The sequence below is a fragment of the Parasteatoda tepidariorum genome, chromosome 6 (genome assembly GCF_982258835.1).
Source record: "Parasteatoda tepidariorum strain Cologne lab strain chromosome 6, Ptep-v5.0, whole genome shotgun sequence".
Taxonomy (NCBI): domain Eukaryota; kingdom Metazoa; phylum Arthropoda; class Arachnida; order Araneae; family Theridiidae; genus Parasteatoda; species Parasteatoda tepidariorum.
In genome coordinates this window covers 105,112,582-105,140,347 of record NC_141760.1, presented here as the reverse complement: position 1 = coordinate 105,140,347, position 27,766 = coordinate 105,112,582, and the positions used below count along the sequence as shown (strand labels likewise).

General features: G+C 30.3%; 2 protein-coding genes across 5 annotated transcripts in view; one reads left to right on the top strand and one right to left on the bottom strand.

Annotated features, from left to right (window-relative positions):
• Sap-r (prosaposin) overlaps positions 1-9,576 on the bottom strand; it is a 65,801-nt gene extending 56,225 nt beyond the window's left edge. Inside the window, exon 1 of one of the 4 annotated variants that reach the window (XM_043051476.3) lies at positions 9,207-9,576. In XM_043051476.3, coding sequence (XP_042907410.2) covers positions 9,207-9,429 — 223 coding nt within the window. In that variant the 5' untranslated portion in view covers positions 9,430-9,576. Of the gene's footprint in view, positions 1-7,628; positions 7,937-9,206 lie in introns of those variants that run through there. The other 3 variants (XM_043051478.3, XM_043051477.3, XM_071178297.2) reach the window with 3 other exon arrangements.
• On the top strand, positions 2,119-25,960 carry LOC107446154 (glutathione S-transferase 1). The gene is made up of 6 exons (XM_043051481.3): positions 2,119-2,278; positions 5,908-6,041; positions 13,420-13,512; positions 18,621-18,739; positions 21,170-21,280; positions 25,717-25,960. Exons 2-6 carry the CDS (start codon positions 5,909-5,911, stop codon positions 25,879-25,881), a joined length of 621 nt encoding a protein of 206 aa, XP_042907415.2. The 5' UTR covers positions 2,119-2,278; position 5,908; the 3' UTR covers positions 25,882-25,960.
• Positions 25,961-27,766: the final 1,806 nt, after the last annotated feature.

The following is a 27,766-nucleotide window of genomic DNA, read 5'->3' as shown; positions in this document are numbered from 1 at the left end:
TTATCTTCATTATTATTTTGTTAATGGAATAAACCCTTTCAAGGGCAGAAAATAAGAAAGATGGATGTAAACGAATTAAGTTTTGTCTTCGGCAGACGATTCTTCCATTATTCGTCCGAAATTAATATTCTGCGTTCAGCAATATAGGTTAAATACCAAATATTTGTATGTTGCATCTCTAATTAAAAAGCAGCAATTGTTGGTTATTTTTTAAAATTTTTTTTTTTTAATTATAATTTTACAGTGTTGAGCATAATCTTGCATGTCTTTACAATTTAAAAACTCATTGAAAAATTTTTTTTGTTGCAATAACGGACCCTATTTGCACAAATTCATAAAAGCGGACCCTGGTTGAAAGAATGTGAGTAATTTTTTCACAATTTCACGAAAAACGGACCTTTCACAAAATGTCTGGACAGACCCCTGATACCTATATTGCCCAAAAGCAGTCAAAATGACTGCATTGTGAAAGAATAACTAATGTGTAAAGAAATTTGTTTAAAATTAATTTTTAATATTTTTTATATTATTTACAGATATATAGCAAGTAATTAGTAAATATTAACAATAAAAAAATTTACTTCACTTGGAAAGAAAATATTAATGTATGCATTATTATTTGTACATTTTTTGCAAATGAAAAAAGCAGTCAAAATGACTTCCTTTAGGCAACCCAGTGTTAAAGGGAAGAAAAAACATTTGCTCACAGTGATTGTACGGACAAGAATTTATGCTAATTATGCACACAGAGTCATGATGGCTCAGGGGATAGAGCGTGTTCGGATCCGGGTTCGAATCCCAACGAAGGCTGGTTGTAAAACATTCTACACCCGGCTCGCACCTACCACAGTGCTGACGAAAAATATCCTCAGTAATAGACGGATCATGGGTTAGAGTCCCCCAGCCATCAGAGTAACCGTGTGAGGTTACTGAGGTTTTCCTCTCCAAGTAACGCAAATGTGGGTAAAATTCCATCAGAAAGTCCTTCAAGGTAAACTTTCTCCCAATACTTGATCCAACAGCTCCCTTGTCTTCTGGATTGGGTTCAAAATTACAAGGCTACGGAGCTGAACATTGGTAGTCGTAAAACCTAAATTGGGTCGGCTGTTCAAGGACGAGTTTAAAATAAAATGAAATGCTTCTCATAAAAGTTTTAAAATTTAAATGGCACTCAAAAATATTTAGTTTTAAATTTTGTCCAAGTTATTTCCTGCCATTCAGAAAAATATCTTGGAAATTATGACGGTAATTAAATTTCATTAATAACGTCAAACTTGATAATTAGCTATCATACATTAGAAATAAACGAAATTTGAATTTGATACCTCAGAAACTATTCGACTTATTTTGCTCAAAATTTGTATCTTGCCATTGAAAATTACATTCTTTAACTTGATGGAAAAAATTGTTTACCTTACAACCTTTACCTTTACTTCAACCTTTTGTTTACCTTTTCGACTATTAATGAGTAAAATAATACAGAAAATAAAAAAAATTATTTAAAATTGTTTTTTGTTTGGAAATATCTTTGAATAAACGAATTTTATAACAGTGTGTAAAAATTTTTCGATTCCTTAAATCGTAATCGAGACATGTCGAATTGCACACTGAGTAGGTTTGTCATGAAGGTGCCCAAACTTTTGACCTAATTAAGCAATAGGGACCATATTTTCCAGGTTACGACAACCTCCCATATTTTAGAGCTCGAAAATCCAAATCCATTGAAGAAAAAAAAGTATATTTATTCAGAACGTTGGAGAGTCTGACCTTAAAATATCAACTGCAATAATTAATTAGCATATCAAGGGCAAGACCTATTCAGATTGAGTTTTAATACGTGAAGATCTGATCATTAGATCAAAAGTTATTTAGGGTTTTGCCTCTTTTTTTTTTACACATCAAGAAGTTATAAATAGTTTTTTAATTAATCAAATCTTTATTGGAAGCATTATCTAAAACCAATGTGTAGTTTTGTTAACTACTACATCATACGTAGTTCGTAGAATTATTATACATGTAGGTAAAAGAACTCCAAAATTAGAAAAGAAGTTTTTTTGACAGTCCCTCATTTATGTGAACTCATCCCCCCATTGAGTCATCTCGCATCGCAGAGTTTAAACTCAGGACAAATTGGGCTCAACGTACGCCTTGACCCGTGGAGCGTAAACTTCTTGACGATTTACAAGAAGCACACGGGTAGGCAGCCCATTTGAAAAGACATCTCTCAAAAGGATCAGCACACAATCATTATTACAAGACTTCATTCTCCTACAACCAGGTAAGTCTAGATTTTACTTCAATTTCATTCCAAAGCATTTTTCATGAATCTAAAGCTGATAGTCTAAAATTCACTGAAATGTCGATTAACTCTTTCAGGGTGCGGAGCCGGATTTTTTTCAACAAAAAATAAGCAGCTTTTAAAGTACTTTGTAAGCACTCAAAAAATATTTTTAATCACTTTTCGAAAGAAATAATAATTAGGATCTGTGAGTAATAAAAATTATTATTTTTTTATCGCTAAAATTTATAAATTTATAAACATAACATCAATAAAATTCAAAAACCTTACATAATCAAGATAAAATAACTAGTTAGTGAAAAATATTGTTTAGAAAATTGTGAAAATCGTGCATCTTTTGTAATATAGAACAACAATAGAATAAAAAAATCTCTTTTTAAAAGATAGAAAACTGAGCACTTTTCACAAACCCCGAATGAAAAAAGCACCTTTAAAGGCTTTTAAAAAACGTAAATCAAAAATAAGCACTTTTAAAAAACGCTACGCAATCTGAGTTTACATGATCTACCTCTTAGCGGTATTATTGTAATTATATATAAACGAAACAATATTAAATTTTATAAATAAAGCAAATGCTAACTGCTAGTTCTCATATTATAACTATATAACAAGTCGTCGTACAAACAAGATAATGTTAACTATTAGCTTTTTCATCATAAAAATCTATAGTAAAATGAAGAATTCGTGTGTCTCTTTCTTAAAGCTCCAAAATCGTTTTTGCTAGCGCTCTGAAATTGGGACAGTGGTTGAAAGGAGAAATTTTTGGCCCGGATCCTTAAATCACTCAAAAATTTTAATTCGATCGTTCAGGAGAAACGTTTAAAAATGAAATGCTTTTAAAATGTATTTCTAAATAATTTAAAATAATTTGCATTTAAAAAAAAAAAAGTAATGTGCTGAAAAATGGCATTTTCGCATTGGCTTAAAGCTCGCTATTGATATAAATCAAACTACAAACAATTTTAATTTGCAGCGTAAAAACTGTCCCATTTTGAAGATAGGTACAAAAATACAGAGAGGAAACAAAGACAGAGAGTACAAAAATTGTACAACGGAGTTGATGGAACTAAAAAATTAAAAATAAAAAAAATTAAAAAAAAATAAAAAAAAAAAATTTTTTTTATAGTGAGTTGAAAAATTATTAAATGTTAATCTTGTAGTAAAAAATGCCATGCGGATTGATTAGCAGTGCCGGCTACAGAAATACAACTAAAGAATTGAAGTTTGATGTGCTAAAAAGGACCATTTTCATTTATGAACTTAACTCGAGCTTTTTTCACATTTTAAAATCAAAGTAAAAGCGTGAAAAAATTGAGGGAATTTTTTCACTTTTATTTCGCTTTACGTTACATAGTTTGTTAGCTCTGTCGAACTTGTAGTAAAAAATACCATGTGAACCGTTATGCAGTCAGCAGAAATTCAATTACTGAGTTCAAATTTGACGAGCTGAAAGGGTCATTATTTATGTATAAATCTAATGCGAGTTTTTTTTTTTATTTTATCGAAATTCTAATTTGTTCGAAATGTATTGCAATTTGAAGTGCTTTTTACGAGATTCCATTGTTGAAGAAAAATGCAATTACATTAGTCGAAAGCTTGATTATTAAACACGCACTTGTCAAACTTAACAATAAAAAAAAAATTTGAACAAATATAATAAGAGTGCGTGATAAGATGTTGTGCGAGATATGAATCTTAACATTAATATCGAAATCTTTTTAAATATAAAACGCTTAAGCAAGATAAGAACTGTTTCCAGATTGTATTGTAAGATAATATAACGTTATCGTAATCAATTGTCAACAAGTTACCCCTTAAGCTTAAATACTCTTTTTTCTCAAATATCGTTGATTATTTTTCAAATCTAGGTATTTGTTCATTTCGCTACGATTAACATAGTAATAAGACTTACTTACATAAAATTATAATAAATATATATTTCATTAAAAAATTGTCTTTTTTTCTATCGACTTATAAGAAGCAATCACGTGGCTTGGTGAGCATAGAGCCTCTAGCACTGTAAGAAATTTTTCGGTAAAAATGGTTAAATAGCAATTTATTTAATTGGTGTTTTTCCACATTCAACCAAAACAGTCAAATAACAATAAAAAAGATGATATTGAAACTGTTAAGTGTGAGAAGAAAAGATTATTGATTGTTTTCAGCTAATACGCATTATTAATAATTTTTTCCTAATAACTACTAAAATTATATCCACGCCAACTAGGCGCTCCTTATCAAGCTATTTTTTTCCGCGAACCTGGGTGTATACTGTAGCTAAGAGGGTTAATCGGTCAATCTCATAACCGGTTGAACAGGGGTTCGAATCCCATCGCAGACACTACAATACTTCTTCCATTTTTTTCTTACATGAAGAGTTTCCCTGAACTGGTAGAATACGAAATTATCATTCACGCATAAATGGCTCAGCACCCAGAGTTCCAATATCTGTTTAAATTTTATTTTTATGGTTTATAAACTATGCCAGTTGTAAATGGTTACAAAACCGTATAGTTTTTTTATTTACGGTTTTTTAACCATTCCAGCTGTAAACGGTTTCAAAAGCGTAAAAGTAAGAAAATGTTCCTAACCATAAAATTTAATGGTTAATCGGCTGGACAGACTGCTGCCGGTTATTTTACCGTAATTTCAAAATGAAAATTCTAACATATTGCAAAAAAATAGCTTGAAATTAAATCTAATTTTTTTTCTAAGAAAATGATAATAAAAAATACTTAAGTTTGAAAATAATATTTATGAAAAAGCAACGTGTTATGAATAATGCTCATAAAATTTTACTCACAGATAACTTTTTATCTGACTTTCTACTCTCAAAGATTGGAGGAGTAGCACCAGGATATAGGATAACATTATTTACCTATTGTTCTTAAAAAATATGCCTACTAATGTTTTTGGTCATTTTGGCGTATTTCAAAAATAGTAAATTATTTACACAAATTTTAAAAAAAATGCACCGTTTGCAAATATACTCTTTAAGTATTAGTCTAATAACTGTTTAAATGTTTATACGCAAAAATTAAATTGAGCGGTATAAAAGTTACACTTCGAAAAACATTCAGACTTTGAAAATAAAGTTGCTAAAGTGCATTACTTAATAAATATTTTATTTATTTATTTATTTTTGCACCCAGTTAGTAAATATAATTAACATTAGGTTTTGAATTTAGTGGGCCAATCAGAGTTTCTCTATCATTTTTTTTCCAGATGTATATATAAGCGTAATACGTAAGTAAATACCGCTGATGCGCAATGCTGACCATAGGCAATTATCAAGGTGGTGGCCCTGTAGTTGTAGAGCCTTTATCACGTCCTTAACAAACGACTGGCTTAATTTCTTTTAAATAAAGGAAATAAAAGAAAATGTGTATAAATCTAGTGTATCTCAAAGTAAAGTTTGTTAAATAGAAAATTCACTTCGCTATTTGGAAGCTATTTTAAGGAAAAAATTTCCAAAATGTTCTGGTTGCCACGAAAGAAATCTCAAAATAGAGAAATTCGCAAAATGGAAGTTCGTTAAGTAGAAGTCCGACTGTATATATTCAGAAACGTTTCTTGCAACGTATGTTATAATTCAAATATTGTTCCAGAATGGCAAAATACAAGCTTGTGGATTACAACTTAACAACAGCAGCTGAATTGGCGAGAGCGATATTGGAGTATGCTGGCGTTCCATTTGAAGATGTTCGATTCGAAAAGGACAAGGCATCAGAGGCCGAAAAGGGTAAACAATTTTTTAATTTAATTCTATTGCACAATTCCCGGCTTCAACATTGTTCATGTGATAATCGTAAGAATTTAAGTTCTAGTTCAGAGGGAGTATCGAAAATTATGACTATATTCTGTAAGCTAAAAAAAAAAAAAAAAAAAAAAAAAACTAGAAAACTAGAAAACAAAATTATAATAATTAAATAAATAAAGTGTAACAAAATAGTTGTAAACTTTTTTAACCTTAATATCAACCTAATATTTATGCTAAAAGACAAAATCGGGAAAAAATCGGTTAAGTAGTTTTTGAGATAGAAAATTATAATTTTAATAACAGAAGTCATACCTAATAATAATAATAAAGAAAAACACATAATTTTAACTGATGCTTCGAAAACTTCATGACGGATATACTTCAAGTCTTGTATTTTGGTATAAAAAGTCACGTTTATTAGCATATTTAAACCAAACCAATCGTTTTATTTTCGTACACATGATTTTTTTAATAACTTTCTTTCATCTAGCTTACTTTGATAGCAATTGATAGCAATCAATTTTCTCTTTGTTATTCGCCAAAAATATTAATTTCTCCGTGTTTTGTTTAGCATCTTGTACTTGTCACCCTTGTACTAAAGCTTCAAGTATATAACATCACATTTAAATATTACGCTTCCCCCCCCCCCAAAGATATGCGTAAGACTACCGTATCTTGTAGGGGGATATCTATTGGGGTATAGAACACCTTCAAAAAAAAAGTGATTCAAAAATCTATTTTTTATAAAACAATAAAGAAGCATTTTCTTATTTTATTTAGTTTATTAGTCCATCTATTAACGAAAGTAAAATATACTGGTGTCTCCTATTACCAGTAATCAGGCTACTGTCGGCATACTAGTATAAAATACTGACAACGAAACAGGCCACGACGTTTACGGAAAAAACTATTAAATAATAAAATATTCAGACAATTTTTTTTCATTCCTAAGAAACTGAGAAGTGCTTGATAACGTTCTTTAACCTTCTTTCTACGGTTACAACCCTGTTCAAAATTATTAAAGTATTTTATTCTATTCATTTATTTTTTTAAATGGATCCCAACAAAATCAATTAAAAATTTATATTTTTGAATTACCTTAATAGATATTTAAATGCATAAATACAGGAAAGTTTTCCAAATAATACAATTCGCAGAGAATGTTTATTGAATCCCTAAACGTTGCTAGAACGTTTATGAAGAAATTGATAAAATCCTTTAATTTTTTTCTGTGGTTGCTAAGCGGCGGGAATATTTCCGTATCGTGATTTGTTGCGCCAACTACAATCGCCAAGGTGCCAAATAGATTTTAAACTTGCAAATTATTTTAGAGAATTTTTTAAAACTTTTGCCAAGACTGGGCGATTATTCTGCCACAGATCATGACACGGAAATCTTCCCAAACTATCAATACTACAAGAAAATAAATACAGAAGTCAACAATGCAAACCCGAGAAAAAGACGATTGTTAAAGGGAAATCAAAAAGTGAATACTGACAATTAAAATGAAAGCAACCATAATTAATTCACTTTGCTAACATGTGATAAGAATGAAATGCTTTAGCTTACTGATATCCTGTTGTGATGAATCATTTTGAAACAATTCCTTCTGGAAAGAACGAATTTTGAATGATATATATGAATCATTTTGTGTGCTGTTCGTAATGTTTTGAAACGGTCTGACAGGGTGAAGAAAATCTGGATCTGATAGTATGACTATAATCCATATACTTATAAATAGTATAAGAATAACTCCACTAATTAAAACCTTCATTTTAAGTCGTTATTCCTTCTGTTTCACTTACAAATAGAAGAGAAAACTTGCTGTGATTCAAAATCATGTGACTTTCAATGTAGGTGGGGTTTTGTTTCCTAAACAGTTAACGTCATCAATATTGTATTATTATTTCTTTCTCTGGGTTAAAGCAATCAACATTTAAATAGTAACTGTCCTCCGTAGAGCAGCAGTCCCAAATATTGCTTTTTTTTTAAAACATCATTAATTGAAATAGGCATACAATTAATGTTCCTGGTTAAGACTTTGTATACAGGGAATAAAAAAAGAGACCTTTTTAATCAATAGATTTGATGCATCAGGTACATTTATTACTATTTTAAATTATATGATTCAAAATTATGTTAATTCTTGTATGCATCTTTCAAAATAATTAAAAATTGAATAAATTAAATTGAATACAAATTTAATTATATTAGTATAGATTCATATAAAGAATATTGACTTTGGGGCAGTTCAAACATTGCGTAAACATCTGACGAAGGGCGGAACTTTGTGATTAGTTTACTTTTGCTGACAAAGGCGGTGGGCAACGATTACGTAAGGCATTAAAATCTTCATATAAAAAGCAAATTAAAAAAATGCAAATATAAAAGAGTGAAAAATTTTCAATTTTGGAATAAAAGTCGAATACGGGGGTGGAGGCGGTGTCTCCTAAGAGTTTCAGAGGGCAGGAGTGGAACAAAAAAAAAAAAAAAAAAAGAGGTTCCAACAAAATTTTCTATGGTTAATTGATTTCCTTTCTTATAAATTTTTTTATAGTTGAAACATAAGATGATGTTTCATTTCTAATATACTAGCATTTATATAAGAAACTACTATTTAAATTAACTTAAAAACACTGAGTTATTTTATAATTTTGAATTAAAAACATTATTTTCGGTTTAAGAAATTAAAAAACAATTTTTTAGGCTTTCGAATTTAAAAACATTTTTTTTTAGGTTTTCCAATTTTGGAATCCCCGTAACAATTTAATTTCACAAGCATGCTTAAAATTTCGAGTGAAAAAAATACCTAACCCTTAACAGAATGTTCCAAGAAAACGACGCACGTTTAAAATATTCCAATCTATTTTCATTTTAATTCCTATTTCTAAAGAGAAGCAAAATTTTAGTTTTTGTCTCAGATATGATTATGCACTAATTAAAAGCGGTCATATACACCAGTTGTCAACACTACAAGGATATAAACACAAAAATTTTAAACGTAAACAAGAGGAAATGTGATTAATGAAAACCTAAACAAAGCACATTCATAAAAAACGTGTCATATTCTATGCGAGTCAAAAGTTAACGAACAATATTTTGATTGGTCCACAGAAAACATTAAGGAAATAAAACGAATTAACTTACTGTGATTTAATATCCCGAGTGACAAATTATTCTTTTCAAACATTTCATCATAAGAGTGAATTCTGAAAGCGATGTAGGAATCATTTTTAGTGCTATTTGTGAGATTCTGAAATGGAATCACAACATCTGCTTTATGAAAATAGGGTCTTAATGCTAATATAATGCCATACGTAATACCTCCAATTAATACAATACCAAACGGAATCAAACAACGTGCCACCATTATTTAAGTAACGAATTGAACGTTTTTCTTAATATTCAACAGTTAGGAAGACGTCTAGCCGGCAGCCATATTTGTTACGGAATTCTATGACCTTCAAACAGCTGATTCTACTATACGAATGACTAAGTTTTGACGACAAAACGAGATTCCTCATAAATATTTTTTTCCCTTTCTTCTTTTATTCTCTAAATAGAAATCTTTCTTTTTTATTCGTTTCATTTTTTAATACAGATTTCCTGCAGTCATCTGTATGAAAAATACTCCAAATTCGAAAGGAAATAAATCTTATCACCTAATAATAAAGTATTGAAGAATTCTCGATCTGTAATTTCTATAGAAATGAATCTCATCAAACATGCAGCATTGTAATTTCTCTAAAAAAATATGTATCTATGCTAATATGGATAAATTTCCGTGAAGCTCATGAATAAATAAAAATATGATAGAAACTTTTTGAACATGATTGAAACTTTTCCTTAAGAATAATTTATTATTCGAAAATTGTTATGAGCTGTAATACTTTGCTTTGATCATAAATTATATTGAAAAGTAAGGGGAAAAAAAGCATTTTTTTATTAAATGACTCGATAAATTTTTGCTTAAACATTTTAAAAAAACACATTATTATATTGCGAAAGACAATTTTTTACTCAGCAATAGTCTATCTATAAATTATAGCTTGGACACATGAGCAGAATTTCAAAACCTAAATCGACGTTCTTTCCAAATTACAGAAATTTTTCCATGCTATTTCATAATGTCCAAAAAACTATTCTTTTTTATTACAATTTTTCAAACAATACTCTATTAACCCATTTTGGTTCCTTTTAAAATGTATTATTTATTAAATTATTAAAATGTTATGATTATTTAAAATGTTTGGACACTATATAGAAGTGTGTAGCTTAACAAAATAATTTCATAATTACTACTTCAAAAAAATAGATAAATAAATACATTTCGCTTAAATAAAAATTGAATTTTTGTGAAAATTTTAATTTTTAATTAAGCGTTATTTTAGAAACCATTCAGTGCCTTTTTTTTTATTAAATTTGTTGTAATTAAAATGCAGCAATTTTAATGGCAGACTATTACTTGTTTCACGACACATTAACAAATTTTCTAGTGTAATTTATAAGCAATGTAACAGTTTGATAATATTTTTTTCAACAGAAATTAATACTTTTCGCAGATTTTGACGGATAATTTATTTATTTATATTTTATTTCGCAGTTTCTTGTTTTCAAACCCCCAGATAAAAGTTAAAAATGAACATTTGTAATAATTTTTTTTTCCAACGTTTTGGGAACCCGTAATTATATAATTTCAAAACGCATTATACCAAATGCATAAAATAATTAAAACTTTACTATACGAGACTATTGGGGTCTTAGAAAAAATTTCATTATTTTAGTTTTTAATGAGGACCCAAAACAATTAAATAAAAATTTATTTTTCAATGGATTTATTTTTTTCGAAACACCACATAGCAAATTAAATTCAAAATTAATTTGAAATCACTTTTTTAATGTTTTTGGTGCGTCATTTTATAATCGCATCATTTAATGGCAGTCGGTAGTAGGGCATATATATACCAATAATGCTGAAACTGACTTATCATCTAAATAAAACATTGCTTCAGTTTTTCTTTCACTGAATAATTACATGCACATTTTTACAGTGAAACGACTGTTAATACATATCTTTTGCAGAAAATTTTTTAAAAAATTATGAACTGAGAACTTTTAATTTTTTAAAAACTAAAAAAGTATTCCTGTTAACTCTAAGACATTTTCACAGCTGATAAAATTTAAAATATCCTCAAAAATTTTAAAAATATCCCCAAAAGGCTATATCATTAGTAGTTTCTTAGTAAATGTACATCGAAAAAGGTCAGTTTTAGCATTACTGATATAAGCCCTACCGACTCCCCTTAATAATTAGCTATTGGTCATAAACGCAGGGACGTCAGCATGGGGGGTCAATTTGACCCCCCCGCACACGCACAAATTTTCCATTTTCCAGAATTCAAGGAATTGTGTTAGACAATTCCTTAACTTCGGAATGCATTGAGAAAGAAACTAAAACTCTCCTATGTTTTCAGCAACGAAAGAGACTATAAACTTAAAAGCAGAGCCACGAAAATACCAAAAAATTACAAAAATTGGGTTTCAGCAAATAATCTATTCACAGAAAAATTTTCATTTGACAGCTAATGGCAAACATTCTCTTAAATTTAAAATTGTAAAAAAAAAAATCTATTTTACCAATCAAAGAAAAAGAAAAACTTAGCAGTTAATTTATGAAAGAATTAGGTTTGAGAAAAACAAAAATTTCAGTCGGTCAATTAATAATTTATCCCCTCTAACCGGAATCTGATATTATTCTTAAATTGGTAATTTTGGTATTGTTCTTAATTCTTATTACTTTAATAGCAGAATTTACTGAGTTAATTTGTAGCACCAGCTTCGTAAGTACAAAATTGTCGCAGTTAGACAGAAATTGCTAGTATAAAATGAAAGCTTAATATATTATATATAATGGCAATATTTACATATTAAGAAATATAAAAAATTATTTGAATGAAAAAATTATGCTGAGTAAGTTTAATTGAAATTTTATAAAATGTTACTTAAAATAGATTAATCCTCGTACAATGATTGAAATCCTATTGCGAAAAAAAAAAAAAAAGTTTAAGAAATTTAGCTACAGAAAATAATATTTTTCTCTAAATTTCTTTTTATTTTCAAAAATTGTATAAATAAACGTTTTGAAAATAAATCGTCTGATATTTCTGCAGATTATATTTTTAATTTAAAACTTTAAGTTTTGCAATAATTCTGAAAATTTCGAATTATTATTATTATGTATTTTGTTATATATTTATTTACTTAATTGAAATATGAGGCGAAAATTTATCAGCAGATGCTGTTGTAATCTACAGCTCTCGCTGCTCCCGGCTCAGCAATTTTTCTATCAGCACCAAAACGTAGACTCACTCTACACCTGTAAAAACGGATGCATTTTGTAAACACTAACATCTCATCGAAATCTAGAATTGTCATTGTTACATAATATTTCTTTCGAATAATTACTTTAAAGAGCATTGTTAGGAAAAGATTCCAGAACGGAATCTAAAATTATTGTCGATTCATTTGTTGTTAAAGAGATATTTTTAAAGTTTCAAAATCTTTTTTTTCGTGTACTTCTTACTCAGTATTTTAATTATATAAAAACTAATACAAGCAGGAAGTATTTTATGAGGCATCATCTAACATGAAATTGCAAATTAAAATGATTTAATTAATTATGTACTTGAATTTAATTAATAACTTATTAAATAAATTGTAATTAACGATATAAATTATAATTGTTAGCATAAATTATAATTACAAAGTAGGCAATTATAATTATAATCTGAAGTTGTTTATCAAACATTTACAGTGATCAGTTAATTATTAAATTAATAATCATTAAATTAATAATTATCAAATTAATAATAATTAAATTAATAATTATCAAATTAATAATTATTAAATTAATAATTTTCTTAAAGTAATTAAATAAAACAATCACTACATAGTGATTGTTATAGTGATATATACGCTTCCTTAGGGTGAGGTAATAGTGATTTGTTGATTTATTTTCTCAAAATTTTGCTGCTTTTGTTATGGTTTTTAAACTTTATGTTTACATTTTTAAAATTACTTACAAAAAAAGGTAGACAAGCTGTTATATGAAAACTCACTACCATGCGTAATGATTGTACCGCACAGCATAATTTTTTAAAAACATGTTTCATAATATAGCTAAAGATATACTATAGCATTAATAATTAAATCTAATTTATTGAGGCTTAAAAAAAAATTGAAAGCGGAACTCCTTTAGCTCTGCAGAGGTGCGTATTATTCCTTGAGTGTTAACCATTTTCTTATTGAATATTTTAACTATGAAAGTGCTTGAAAATAAATTGTTTGTTTAAATTTTTAGCATCTCCTTTCGGCATGCTTCCAGTTTTAGAAGTAGATGGTCAAGCAATTGCACAACATCAAAGCATCTGCAGATATTTAGCAAGGCAACATGGTATATATATATTTTGATTATACTATTTCACTTATTAACTTAGTACTATTATACTTATACTATTTCACTTATTATATCATTGAAAAGCCTATTGTTATATTTAAAAGCAGCTGATTGGTAGATTTTGTATAAAAATTATAATTTTTATAATGCTCACAAATTTATATTTGACTCCAGAAGCTTCAAATGAAACTCTAAAAATTAAAAATGATTATTTTCTAATTCTAATTAAATTACAGATAGGAAAATAATTTTTGATAGTAGCTATTTTTTGGTAGTAGCTGATGCGAAATTAACAATGAAGAAAACATGTATTATTCTAAACCTTTATTAATCTTTATTATTAAGAAAACCTTAATTTATTTATTTATACCTTACTGAAGCTACTTTTATAAACAACAAGCATATTATAAAAAATCACTTCAGCATAAATTTTTGAAGTTGGCATAATTGAAGTATTATTCAGGCTTACCATGAGAGGTTTTCGTTATTATCTTCTCCATGCAACTCAAAAGAGGGTTATTTCCATCAAAAAATCCTTCACGACGGCAAATTTCTCCCAAAACTTGGTTTAGAAGTTTCCTTCTCTTCTGAATTGGGTTCGAAATTACAAGACTATGGAGTTGAACATTGGTCGACGTAAAATCAGAATTGGGTCGGCTGTTCGACGATAAAAAAAAGTCCTATATGCAGAAAGTTTCGTTATTTTTAGATCAAAATATGAATAATTAAACAAATTATGACAGATTTACTTCTCCTCTGTGTAATCCTAAGTAATACTGTCATAATTTGTTTGCCTTTTATTTTATTATAAAAATTCTGGATGTAAAACTTAATTGAATGCAGTATATGTAAAACAGAATATGTCAGGAAAAGTTTCTTCCGCGGTATGACAACGTCACACTCTTTGAATTCTTTAAAAATTAGTCTGTAAGTCAAGTATATTTATAAATAATAAAAATTAGGAGTGCAAATAATTTTTGTCTCGAACACTCTTTTCGTTTATGAGATAGAAAACAATTACAGATGAGTGAAAAATAAAGACATAACATCACGCATCGCAGAAAACCCGACGATGTGAAACGGGGTCACCAAACTTTAAGCATTTCATAAGTGTTTACATTTTTTTTATACCTCACCCTTGAACACATTTTGTTTTTATTTTATAACTGTCGATGAACAGCAGACGCAATTTTTTGAGTTTATGACTGCTAATGTTCAACTCCGTAGCCTTGTAATTTTGAACCCAATCTAGGAGACAAGGCAACTCCTGGATCAAGTATTGGGGGAAATTGCCTTCGTGTAGGACCTTTTGATGGAACTAACCCCGTTTTTGCATTTCATGTAGAGGAAAACCACGAAAACCTCCCACGATTAGCCTGACGGTTAGGGGACTCTAACCCATCATCCTTATACTCCTGAGGATATTTAACGTCAGCACTGTGGTCGAAGCGAGCCGGGTGCGAAATTCATTTCAATTCATAGCTGGGATTCAAACCCGTTACACCTCATTAGTGCTCTATCTCTTGACCCACCAGGACTCCCCTTGAGCACACTGGAAGAATTAAATTATAAACGTTTCAAATAGTAGTGCAGTAAATCTTATACTACAATTTCCGGGGACAAGAAAGAAAAGAACTCTGTGTATTCGAACCCTCAATATAACTAAAGCTGCTGTACAAATAGAGAGATTTAGCTCTTTCACTTGGCATCTCGTATGTTCACGTGTGCTCTGCGCAAACTCTGTAAGGAACTGATAGATTGGATCTGTATTAACTGCGTTGCGCAGAGCATAAGTGCGGGATGCAACAAAATTCCAAACTGTTTACTTTTAAATGACGAAATACGAAGTTTGAATAAATCGTCAAATAATTTTTGATAGTAATAAAATTCGAAAAAGAAACTTTTTTAAATTTTTTTCCTAGACTTATATTTAACCTATTCCATTCAAATTTTGAACTTTTTGTATGGATTTTTTTTTTCTTTTCTGGATTTCATTTAAAATTATAATTCAAAGTGTTGTAAGCAATTGTATGTCTCACAATTTAATATTTTTTCATTAAATAATTAATTAAGCAACAAAAAATAATTAACGATTATTAAGTTTAACGTAAAATTGCCTTTAATTAAATTACTATCTATAATTGTGTACGGAAAGTTTTAATTCTCTTAAATAATCCAGAGATACAGCGAAATCTGTAAAAAGTAAATTTTACATTAAGGAGGCCAAACTTTTATGTTATGGTTATATGTAATTTAACTACATCAGTAATTGTGTTTTTCACTGTACTAATATTAATAAGTATAAAATTTTAATTTCCGTTACATTTTCTTTAAAAAAATTTATCGTATTTGAAAGTAAGAAATTTGAAAGTGCAACTAAAATATTTTACTTTATTATGGTCCTATAGTAAGAGTTAAGTATGCATTGTAGCTGAAAGCTTAATGGATTTCTCACTCCATTAGAAATAAATATGTTTAAATAACGTAAAAAATTGATCACACAATGCGTTGGTGCTATAGATTGACGTGATATTGTTCGTAAAATGTGTTATAATAATGGATAATTCTGTATGTATAATATGTATAAGTTTTTGACATATATCAGGGCTCAAGAATTATTTTACCCGACGTGACTGGGGTATGTAAAAAGGCATGAGTGAGAAATATGGTCAGCATTAATTTTGCATGGCAAAATACAAAATTTGTGCAAAATCGGTCGAATAGTTTTTGAGAAATTGAAGTTCAAAAAAGTCAGATATTTAAAATTCAATTTCTCAGGAACTATTCGACCGATTTTGCTCAAATTTTGTACTCTGCAAGCAAAATTATAAAATTATACAAAATATTGTATACCTTACAATTCAACATTTTTTCGACCATTATTAAATAAATTAATAAAAATAATAAATATTTATTAAAAATTATTTTTTGCACGAAATTATGTTTGGCTAAGCGAATTTTATAATTGTGTGCAAAAATTTCTAAATTCGTTTGAAGAATTTTCGAGATGACGCGAAATAAGCAAAAAGTAAATTAACATTAAGGGGTTCGAACATTGGAGCTCTCTCCTGATTAAAACTATTGGGACCACATTTCCCAGATTGCTGCTCCCCCCTATGTTTGGGGGTTCGAAAATCCAAATCCGTCGAAAAAAAGGTATATTTATTCAGAGAAAGTACGTCTTTTAGTCTGATTTCGTAACTTAAAATACCGTCTGCACTTTTTAATGAGAATATTTTAGGTACTCCCTGGAGACATTAAGATTGAGTCCTAGAACGTGAAAATCCGATCATTAAAATCAAAAGTTATTCCGGGTGGTCCCTTTCTTTGCGCACTGTATAATCCTGTAAAATGGTCACCCAGAAATTTATTTCGTATATTAACACACCCGGCCAAAAAATGTGAAAATTCGGAAGTTTCTTGAATTTTTAATATCTTAAAATCAACTAGAAATTAAGTTTTAAAACATAGAACTCTTCAAAAAATATTGTATTTAATTTATTTTTAGACAAAATTGAATTAAAAATATTAATTTTCTTTGCGTAATTTCAACAAAAAAAGGTGCTCTAGTTATTCATTCTCAACTATCAGTTCTCACTCTCCCTATTATCTTGTTCAAATTTTCAATCGTTAATAAAATACTTTTTATTCATCCACTTAAAGTTCGAATACATTTTTTTGAACTTGTGGATAAATCTTGATGTTAATACAGTTTTAATTATCATCAAGTCAAATATTAGTTTATTAATTAAATGTAGTTACCTAATTTTAGATCTATGTGGGAGAAATTTTTTTAATTATTTAATAAAAAGTAACCATAATAAAATGTTTATTTGTTGACCGAAGTAGGAATTGAGTTTAAATTTTATTTTTATTATATTACTTGTTTTGAATTTAACATTATGCTGACTCTTGAGAATGTGGAACATTTATTAATCCTCTATAATAAATTTATAAGCTTTATTAATATGAAAGTTACAAAGCATTTCTTTTTTAATGGAACAGCTATTCTAAGCGAGAAATTTGCTCTTTGAAATTGTTTTCGACCTAAGTTAAAATTGATTATGTTATCTGATTAACCTTTATCCAATCAACGTTAACCATACAAAGTATATGACTGTTTCTAAGATAACATTTAAAACTTATTTAACATTTCCGTATTTTTTTCTTCCTTAGAACTATTTTTCATTATACCGATAAGACTAAAGTACATAACCAAGCTCTGTTTACCCATTCTTTGTAAAGGGTAAAAAAAAATGGTATTAATTAGCACTGATGAAACTAAATTACAGACGTAATTTTGTTTTTTTGCATGAAAATCACAAAATTGAAAAGTTTTCACAAATGCAATTAATACAGCTAACCCCATGATACAGCTTAATTAATATTTATCTAGAAGAACCGTAAAAAATCGTCATACTGTCATTGACGACGATGATGCTTCATTAATGTTGGTAATATGTATTAATTGAAATAAAAAAGTAATAACTTATGTACTAAAAAGCAAATATAATGGTGAAAAGATATTTATTCATTTTGAGGAACCGTAAAAAATCGCCATATTATTATTGATACTAATGCTATTTATTAGAAAGCGGGACTAATTCTTTGCTTTATTTTATTTATCACTGCTTAATTTGAAATAAAAATCTTGCAAACATGCTAAAAACTAATGTGAATTAGTTATGGTAAAAACAAAGTGAAGGCAAAAAAAAAATAATAATTCTGTTGCATTAAACTTATCCATATTGATGCAACCCCTTTCTGTTATTTCCTATGATTCATTAATTTCTCTAAAAATGTCACTTTCCTGGCTCTTCCACCAAGCTCTTTAATAGTTTCAATATATGCCTTTCAGTTTTGAGTATGATTTCATTGCGTTTCTCAAATACTAATTTATTAATTCTTTACTTTTTTTATTCAACCTGTGAAAAGAACGGATATTTAGATAGTTACTTATAAAGGAATATGAGATTAAGATTGATATAAAATCAAATATTTAGAGAATAACGACTGTAATAGAATTGTTTAGAGTCTATATAGTGTTATTAATTTCTTTTATACTGACAATAAAAATTGAATGAGAATTATTCTTTTTCGTACAGGTTTGGTGGGAAAGACAGAGGAGGAATTCGCTTTGTGTGATTTAGTTATGGATGGCCTGTGGCACATGTTTTCTAAGATAAGAAGAGCTGAAGTATACCAACTGAGCAGAGATGAAAGGGTTTGTATATGATGCCAATATCAACAATGTAATAGTGTAATATTATTACCCTCTGTCTATCAAATCTCTTTGGAAGCAGTTAGTTTCACTAGAAAAATTTGCATGAGGATGTCTTTCGTGATAAATTTAACGTGTGAACATATAATCTCTTTTAATGCTAAATTTATTGCCAGCCACTTATGCTTAAACCAAGTCCTCAAAGTATCAGAGATACTTATTTTTATTTATTTTTTTTAAAAAAAGAATCTTACAATTGGTTTGCTAACTAAGTGAAAAAATCAAGGTGATCCCCCTCCAACTACTGGTAGCTCACGATCGACGAATTGGTGATCACTAGCTTAGAGGAAAATCATTCTAAAACCGAATTTGTACGTGTTTAAACCTAAAAAAAACGAAGATTAAATCGATTAATAGATTAGGAAATTTTTTTTTTCAATTTTGCGTATTTTAATGAAACGTAATTTGAACAAACAACGACGAATAATCAAACTCTTAACTAAGTTAAGCTAATTAAAACAATATTTCGCCAGAAGGTAAAGTATATGCTGAAAAACTTCGGATTTTAGCTACACAAATAGTATTTAAAATACTTAATCGTCCCATATGGCAAATTTGACCCGGTTTGCTATATCATAATTATTGTCTGGCTAATATAAAGGAAGAATTTCTAAAAAAGGAAGAGGTTTTTGAAAGGAGAATTTCTCAGGGGATAAAACTATACAACACTGACTTGTTTTGTCCAGTCTTTTAGTTTCAAATAGCTCAGTGGGTGTAGGCTCTAAGTAGTGACTTTTTTCTTAACGTTTTTGGAGAAGAAAAATGTGCATCTGGTAACAGCAGTCGACCAATATCTTTAGACGGAATGTATTTTGACAAATTAAATAGCCTAGAATGTGAGCACCATGACGAAAAGAGTTTAAATGGTTTTCGGGAATGAATAGATTTCACCAATTGGAAATTTGAGGACAAGAAATAAAGACTGAGGTTAGATTCCAAGTGACAACTGGAAGCCCACCTAACTTCAGATTGATGGGTATCAGCTTGACTGAGAAGTAAAGGCGGCCAGTACGCAATTCTGACCACAATGCAACAAGCATGTCGTTGGTCGTGAAATTATGGAGTCTTAGCCTCCATGACCTTAACTAAGTTAAACTAAATCAAACAATATTTTACCAGGAGATTCAGTATATGCTGCGCGTATTTAAAAACCAAAGTTTTTAGCTACACAAATAGTATTTAAAATACTTAACTGCCCCATGTGGCAAATGTACACAACTGCTAGTTGCGTGAATGGTTTACATACAAATGAGTACTGCCAATTTGATCACAGCACCGTCCACGTAAAACATCCTCAGTTGTGAATGGCTCATGGGTTAGAATCCCCTTGCCGTCGAGCTAAGCATGTGAGGTTTTTGTCCCCATGCAACGCAAATGTGGGTTAGTTCCATCTAAAAGTCTTCCACAAAGGCTAGTTTGGTCCAATACTTAATCCCGAGTCTCCGTTGTTGGTTTCAAAATTATAGGGCTACGGAGTTGATAGTCGTTAACTCAGAATTGGGTCGATTGTTCAAAATAAAATAGTCACAAATATCCAAAGCCGTTGATAAGAATATATGTTAATTGTAGGTTAATTGTTAGTATAGGTCAAAATTATGAAATATTGCTACTGACCATTTTTAACAATGGCTACTTCTTAACAACATACGGACACTTTTTAAGTCCTAGTTTAAAAAGTCCTCCAAGAAGGTTAGTTTGTTCCTGTGCTTGATATATTTCAGAACCGTCATTGAACAGCCGACCCAATTTTGGGTTTACGACTACTAATGTTCAACTCCGTAGCCTTGTAATTTTTTGAACCAATCCAGAAGACAAGGAAACTCCTGGATCAGTACCCCCAGAGGTATGATTTGTTACGGGAACATGGAGGATTTTGAGACTCGACAGATTTAACGTGCATTAGTCACCATTTACTACACAGGGAGTCTTCGGCCGGCGAGGATCGAACCCACGATCTCTTGGACATGGGCGCAGTGTCCTACCAACCAGGCTGTCCCGGCCCTCCTGTGCTTGATATAGGAGTTTTCTTGTCTTCTGAATTGGTTTCAAAATCAGAAGGATACGGAGTTGAATGTTGATAGTCGTATACTCTGAATTGAGTCGACTGTTTAAATGCCGGTTATGAATTAAGAATAAAATTGTTAAGTGACGTTTTCCTGACTGTTATATAGAACCAGATGATGTAAACAATTTGATTGGGGAGAAATAGATACGCTTTGTATTCCCTTTGTGGAGGATCTGTGAATTAAATCTTACTTAAGAATTAGTTTATAATATCCAACGTATAAACTTTAAAGCAAATTCACTAAATTGTCACGTAGAAAATTCCTTTGATTATACTTTCGTGTATAAAGTGTGTTGATTTCTCTGCAGAGTGCCATCATAAAGAAGATGATTGCCGAAGACGTTCCTCCTTATCTCGATCGATTTGAAAAGATGCTGGAGAAGAGGAAAGACGAGAATGATTACATGGTCGGCAAAGAGGTGAGTTTCTTACATTTCGTCATGATCAATACAACTGCGTATTAGACTCATAATTGCTTCCATTAGCGGGCAAATGATAATTAATAATTAATGATTATTTAATGTTAAGTTAATGTAATAGTTAATGTAATTAAGTTAGTGCAATTATTAAATTGTTAATGTAATTAATGAATAATTAATTATGAATAATTAATTATTGATGTTGTGTTGGGTATAGACGATCTTCCTTATCGCGATCGATTTGAAAAGATGTAGGAGAAGAGGAAGGATGAGAATGATTGCATGGTCGGCAAAGAAACCATCACTGGGATTTGAACCCGGTTCACCTCATTGGAAGGCGGACGCTTTATCCCCTAAGCCATTCACCGAAATATTGTCATAAAGTTGGTAGCATTGTCCAGAATGTCCACAAACGTTTCAGTGTTCATGTTTGCAACCACAGAAACTGAGGGATCGAGACCAAACGATAAAAAACACCCCGCACCATGTTCGATTAGGTCGCTGTCCCTTTCCTTTAAGGGGGGACCCCACCCTAAGATGGAAAAATATTAACGTTTTTCCTGAATTTTTTTTAAGTAATAGAGACAATGCAGAAATTCCTTGTTTTTTTTATGTTATTTAGCTACAATTTAAATCTATTTTAAAAATTTTTCTTTTACAAAATAATAAAAAGTAAGTTGGCGGTAGCTCCGTGTATGGCTAGTCATCAAAAAGTAGCACCTCACTGGCCTCATGGATTTTGAAGTCCTGAAACATAGGAAAACTATTTTGTTTAGATTTTCTGAAACCTAAAGACATTATCTAAAAAGTAGCATAGCGGTTTCTTGATATTCGCGAAATTACCAAAATGGTGGCAACTTTAAAAAAAAGTTAAATTTTTCATTAAAAAAATATTCATTAAAGTACTAATATAAAATCGAAATATAAAAATATCAAAAAAATCCTATGCTACTTTCTAAAGAATATATTTTTATAAAATTTAAAATAAAGAGCAGCTTATTTCGTTGTACAGATCATGAAAAAAACGTTAGGCCAGGTCAAAAAACAGCGTTTTGAGAAAAACGCTTTTAAAGTTTTGACTTATGGTAGGGGAAAACGTTTAATTTCATGTATATAATGGTCAATAAATGAAATGCCTAAAATAAGTTTCTATATACAGTCAACAGAATGGATGAGACACGAAAAGAATGTCGCCCCTCCTAGTCCGGTCGAACGGGCCTTTCTACCTGCTTAGCGACGACTTTCTATTTTCCGGTATAACTTCCAAACGAAGTTAGGTACCGAGAAATCGTTTTAGACAGACATTAGGAAGGGTACAAAGATTCGAAAAATGCAATAAAAAATTTTTTTCGAATTTGTGAAATATTCATTCTTAAGATCAAATCCAGTTTGATTTCCTGGTGAAACTTCGAGGTTTTTCTTTTCCCATTCTTCTGAGTTGCCATTGGCTATTTAAAAGGTTTTTAAGTTTTCATTCTCGCTCTACTGCAGTGATTCGTTGAATTGTGATAGTTTCGTTAGATTTTTTTTTGTCCGCTTTCCAGTTTTAAATATTAATTAATCTTGTGATTTGCATGCATTTTTAAAAATATATGAGCGCTGTCGTTACGTAATAGTCTGCATTCGCAAACACGAAATACAGATATATGCAATCTTTCTGTCAAGAGCATTCCGTCGTATTATTGCAATTTTGCAATCTTCCTGGGTTTTTTTCTTCTAATATGTGATACTGTTTTTTTATATACGTTTTTAAAAAATTCAAAGTGAAATTCATAATAATGAAAAAAATATAGAGTCTACCGCAAAAACCGTTCTTTATAGAATCTTCAAAAAACTTGTCAGAAAAGAAGGTAAAAAAATACAATTGAGTACTTGTACTTCAAGAAGAAGACCTCCCATATTCGCACGCGTGACCTATGGCGCCAGTGCCAACTAATCTTTATCAGCAAAATGGCTTATTAAAGTTTAACTAAGTTTCTCTACAAGACTTAGAATGTGAATTAACGATTGAATCTATAATTTTTTGGAACTTTCCCTTTCAACAATGAGAAATTTTCCTTGAGGTATTACATAACTTGAATAAGCGTTTCATTTGTTTAACTTATTTACTTGCTCTGTACGATTAAAAAAGGTTTTTATCTTTAAAAGTATTCTTCTTTATTTGCGTCTTATCTTCCTATTCAACAACTTAACCCATGCATCAGATAAGATAGTAAGTAAAATAACAAAAAGTTTGTTTAAAATATTTAACGCTTTTATCGTAATGAATTCAATTGTCATAATAGCTTTATCTATTCAAGTCATCGTTTTATAGGGAAAATGGTAGCACACTGCACCAACTTAATCGGACAAAGTGAGACATTGTTTGATAAGTTTTATAAAAATGAGATCAGAGAAGTTTTAAAGCGCTGATGACTCAAATTAATTTAAGGACTATGCATGAAAATAATCTCTTTTTTATGTCATGGTAAAAATAATCTATTATGATAAAATAACAAGTTTGTCTGTGCTTGTGTGCCTAACAACTCACGAACCGCTGGTTCTGTCGTTTTGAAATTCAGACAGTAAAAAGGGCCATTTTAGTCCCGTTCCTAAAGACTGTTCATAAATTTACTTGATTGGGAAATTTTGACTAGCATGAGTTGACCTCAAGCAACACCATATTATAAATAATAATATTGAATACAGTTAATATTTATTCTGATGGATGAACTTTTAAAAACGTGTTTTTCTAAACCTAATAACGTAAAGCCACCGGGGAGGACCAAATATAATAAATAAAAAAAACTGTAATTATTTTAGTCTTATTAATTGTGTCGGTACATTCCATGTCATTTTAATCTGGTCATTTTGGTTCTATTATAGTTTCGGGCCCATTGCCTTTTCAGTCCCATTATCTTTTCGGAACCAAATTTTGTTTAAGCATCAATCTAAAAAAAATTCAAACAAATAATTTCAAGAGGCATCAGATCATATTACAACAAACGACTCGGACATAGTTTGAGATGTGAAAACTCGAAGCCTGTTAAAAAGGTTATCTTTGCAAGTGATATGGGGAGAAAAGGAAAACTTCGCTCAAGACCATGGAGTCTGGTAAGGTCCGTTTTATGAAGCTTACTGTGGCGTAACTACCACTACGATTATGAAACATCAATTCACTACTATATAAGACATGCTAACTTGATTCAATCTTTAGGTACCTTTTGATAGATGAAGGTTGGCATTGTCTAATGATCTTTCCCCACATTGGTGACCCGGACGTGATATGAACACGCCTACTTCGAGGGATTATCCGCATTGAATTGTTGACTTGCTAATTGTGACTGCGCCATCGTTCTCCTCGCGCTGTTGCTTTTCAGTCTCATTTACACACAACTGGTTTCTGCACACACTCGACCGCTACAGGAGTGACTATGCGCACAACCATGTACTCAATATAGCTCTCATGGCTAAAGCTCAAAACCCGGTGACCTTAATTCAGCTCTTCCGGTCTTTCACAAATACAGCAACTTGTGGCATCCGTTCATTGAATTCTATCCCTGATAAAGTTCTGGTGGGGGATTAATGTGGCGTAATTACCACTACGATTAAACATCAATTTACTAGTACATAAGGCGTGCTAACTTGAATCAATCTTGGAGTACCTTTTGATAGATGAAGGTTGGCATTGTCTAATGGTCATTCCCTGCACTTACTGAGACGATTGATCTGTAGTAGTGCTTTTGAAGGAGAATGCGTGTACTTTTTGACTTCGTTTTTGTGACCGATTATTAAACTATATATTGAGGGGTGATGATTATGGAATGGCTGGTATAATTCATTTTGTATTACCACATATAGGAAGAAGAAAATTTGTTTCAAAATTTAAATAGAGCTTTCTCAGTATTCCTCCTTACTAACCATACAAAAGTTACCCGTACATTTTGTCTATTTCTGGTGTTTTTGCGAACCAAAATTGATCAAACAATTCTCTCATTCAAGTTTTATATATTAACAAGGGAAAGTATTGATATATGTGTTAATAAGGAAAAAAAAGATTGGCATTTACATCAATAGGAAATCTGGCAACAGATCAGCACTGCTAATTTAACTTTTACCTATGAAGCCCGTGCTCTTTGTTATTTTTTACTTTTATATTACAATCATCGTTCCATTTTGTTTTCTTTTTGTAGTATACTGAATAAATAGTTAGTTTAACTTAAAGATGTCATGTTCAGTCAATACTTGCATAACTCAATAATTTCTACATTTCTTTAATAATTCAGTGAGAATTCACCCGATTAGACATATGATGCTCACTACGTGCTCTTGCGCGCCGAAGCCTATCAGTTAAAAATGAAAACTGTTGCCAACGCGAGAAAAGAAATATCATCGGTTTTATTGATACATACGTATTAGCGTTTTATATAATATAGATGTTCGTTTTAATTTTTCAGGTAACATGGTGTGATATTGGTATGACACTAGCGCTGGCTGCTCTGAAGTACCGCCATGGCTTGGGATTGGAAACTCATCCACAGCTGTTGGGGTACTTAGGACGAATGGTAGAGCTGCCTAGGCTTGTTGATTTCTTAGCCAAGCGAGCAACAGAAGAATTATGATCTCTTTATTCATCTCTATTCTATATGTTTAATCTAAGGAAGTGATTTATTTAATGAATTATATTTTTGTGTGATAAAACTTAGTTGTCTGTGTTTTTTTCCTTCCCGCATTTCATCAAATTCAAGATTTTCTTGACAGAGTCAATTGCAGAAAACATTTTGAAAGCATTTATTCTATGTTATATTAATGGCGGATATACAACTTTCGAACCGCCGGCCAGGTGGCCGAGTGGTCAGCTTGCCTGACTGTGAAGCCAATGGTTGCTTGTTCGTAATCCCGCTCAGGACATGGGTGTTTCTCTCCATGTATTGTTCTGTGATGTGTGAATATGGAACAATCTTTAAGCAGGTATCTGTGGCGTGGGTGACGTCACTCGCCTCCGTGACTTAGGTTCACATTTGCCTACTGGGTTACGTTAAATAAGTAACACTTCCGGCATCTTCAGAGGTGAAGAACTAAAGTTCCGTGCCTAAAAAAAAAAGGCAATTTTCGAACCAATCAAATAATAAAGTATCTTTAAGTATATAAGATGTCCTTTCTAAAACTTGAGGGAAATTTTTTTTTTTAAATGTTGAATATATTTGAAAGAAATATTTAAAAAAAATTTCAATTTTTAAAGAATTAAAATTTTTTTGAGAGCACATCTCCTCTAAAGACACTTAAAAAGAATGGGTGATTAAATCAAAGGTTTCAAGAGAATTGTTCTAATATGCTGAACATTTTTTAGATAAAATTTTTCAGGCTAAGAAATTAAAAATCTTCTTGAAAAAAAAAATCGCCATTGCTTAAGTCATATACCATTTAATATTTAGTGTATTTTAGTATTATTATATTCTTACACAATTAAAAAATTAGTCTGTAATTAGTGCATAAAAATAATTCCGTAGACAGATACAAGGGATACGTAAACAGATTGGAGATTTGCATCACTAATTTCATGATTTATTGTGACTTCACAATTAATCCGGATAGGTAAGCAAAAGCTTATAATTTTTAGAAAATTTTGATCTTAGCAATTGGTATTAGATACATTATTCAAAATACAAATAAATTATATAAAAAATAGGAAGAAAAAAAACATTAATAACCTAAACTGTCATGTAGTTTTCTTACTAAACTTTTTTTTTCAAATGGCACGCACTGAATCGCATCGAGAAAAGAAATATGTTCGGAAGTTGAAATTTCTGTTTCAATTTTATAATTTAAATCATAGTGAAATTTTATTTACAAGCATCGTTAAAGTACTCATTTGGAAATAATAAATTTGTGCATTTTTATATAATGTCGCATTTTTTCTCTCCAAACGAAAAATATTTAAAAAAAATTAACATGAAACAAATGTGAATTACAATAAAAAAATTAATTATAAATCTTACTTTTCTTATAAATTGAACGGGGCATAAGCTCTTGAAAGGATTTCAAAGTAGAGTTTATTTAAAACTCATAAAAGCGCCTAAATCGCCTATACAGTAATAACCATAATGACATTACAGACGGTGTTCGAAAATTAACGCAAGGTTTGAATTACATAGAAAACACAGTTTTTGCTTTACAGGCCCTCAGCAAAGGTACCTCAAGCCTTGTCCTGAATATCATAGAACAACTTGGACAACTTCAGCGTCTCCGGAAAAATTGCTTCTTGCAGTGGATTCCCGCCCATGGGAACCTAGAGTTCAATGAAATAGCTGATTCCTTGGCTAAAAATGCCAGAGATCTAAATCAAAATTCAATCCCAACCACGTTGGTAGATGCAAATGCTTTTGCAAAGTCAAGACTATTCACCCCTTTAAAAATCAAAGCCCACGATCAAATAACTAATATTGACATCGATAGGAAGACAGCCACTACTCTCATCAGATTAAGAACAAAACATCATAAAAACAT

Excerpts from the sequence above, each read along its gene's own strand:
- LOC107446154 (XM_043051481.3), top strand. The coding sequence starts at position 5,909 with ATGGCAAAATACAAGCTTGTGGATTACAACTTAACAACAGCAGCTGAA. Across the intron at positions 6,042-13,419 it reads GGCATCAGAGGCCGAAAAGG|CATCTCCTTTCGGCATGCTT; the intron begins GTAAACAATTTT and ends TTAAATTTTTAG. Across the intron at positions 18,740-21,169 it reads AACTGAGCAGAGATGAAAGG|AGTGCCATCATAAAGAAGAT; the intron begins GTTTGTATATGA and ends ATTTCTCTGCAG.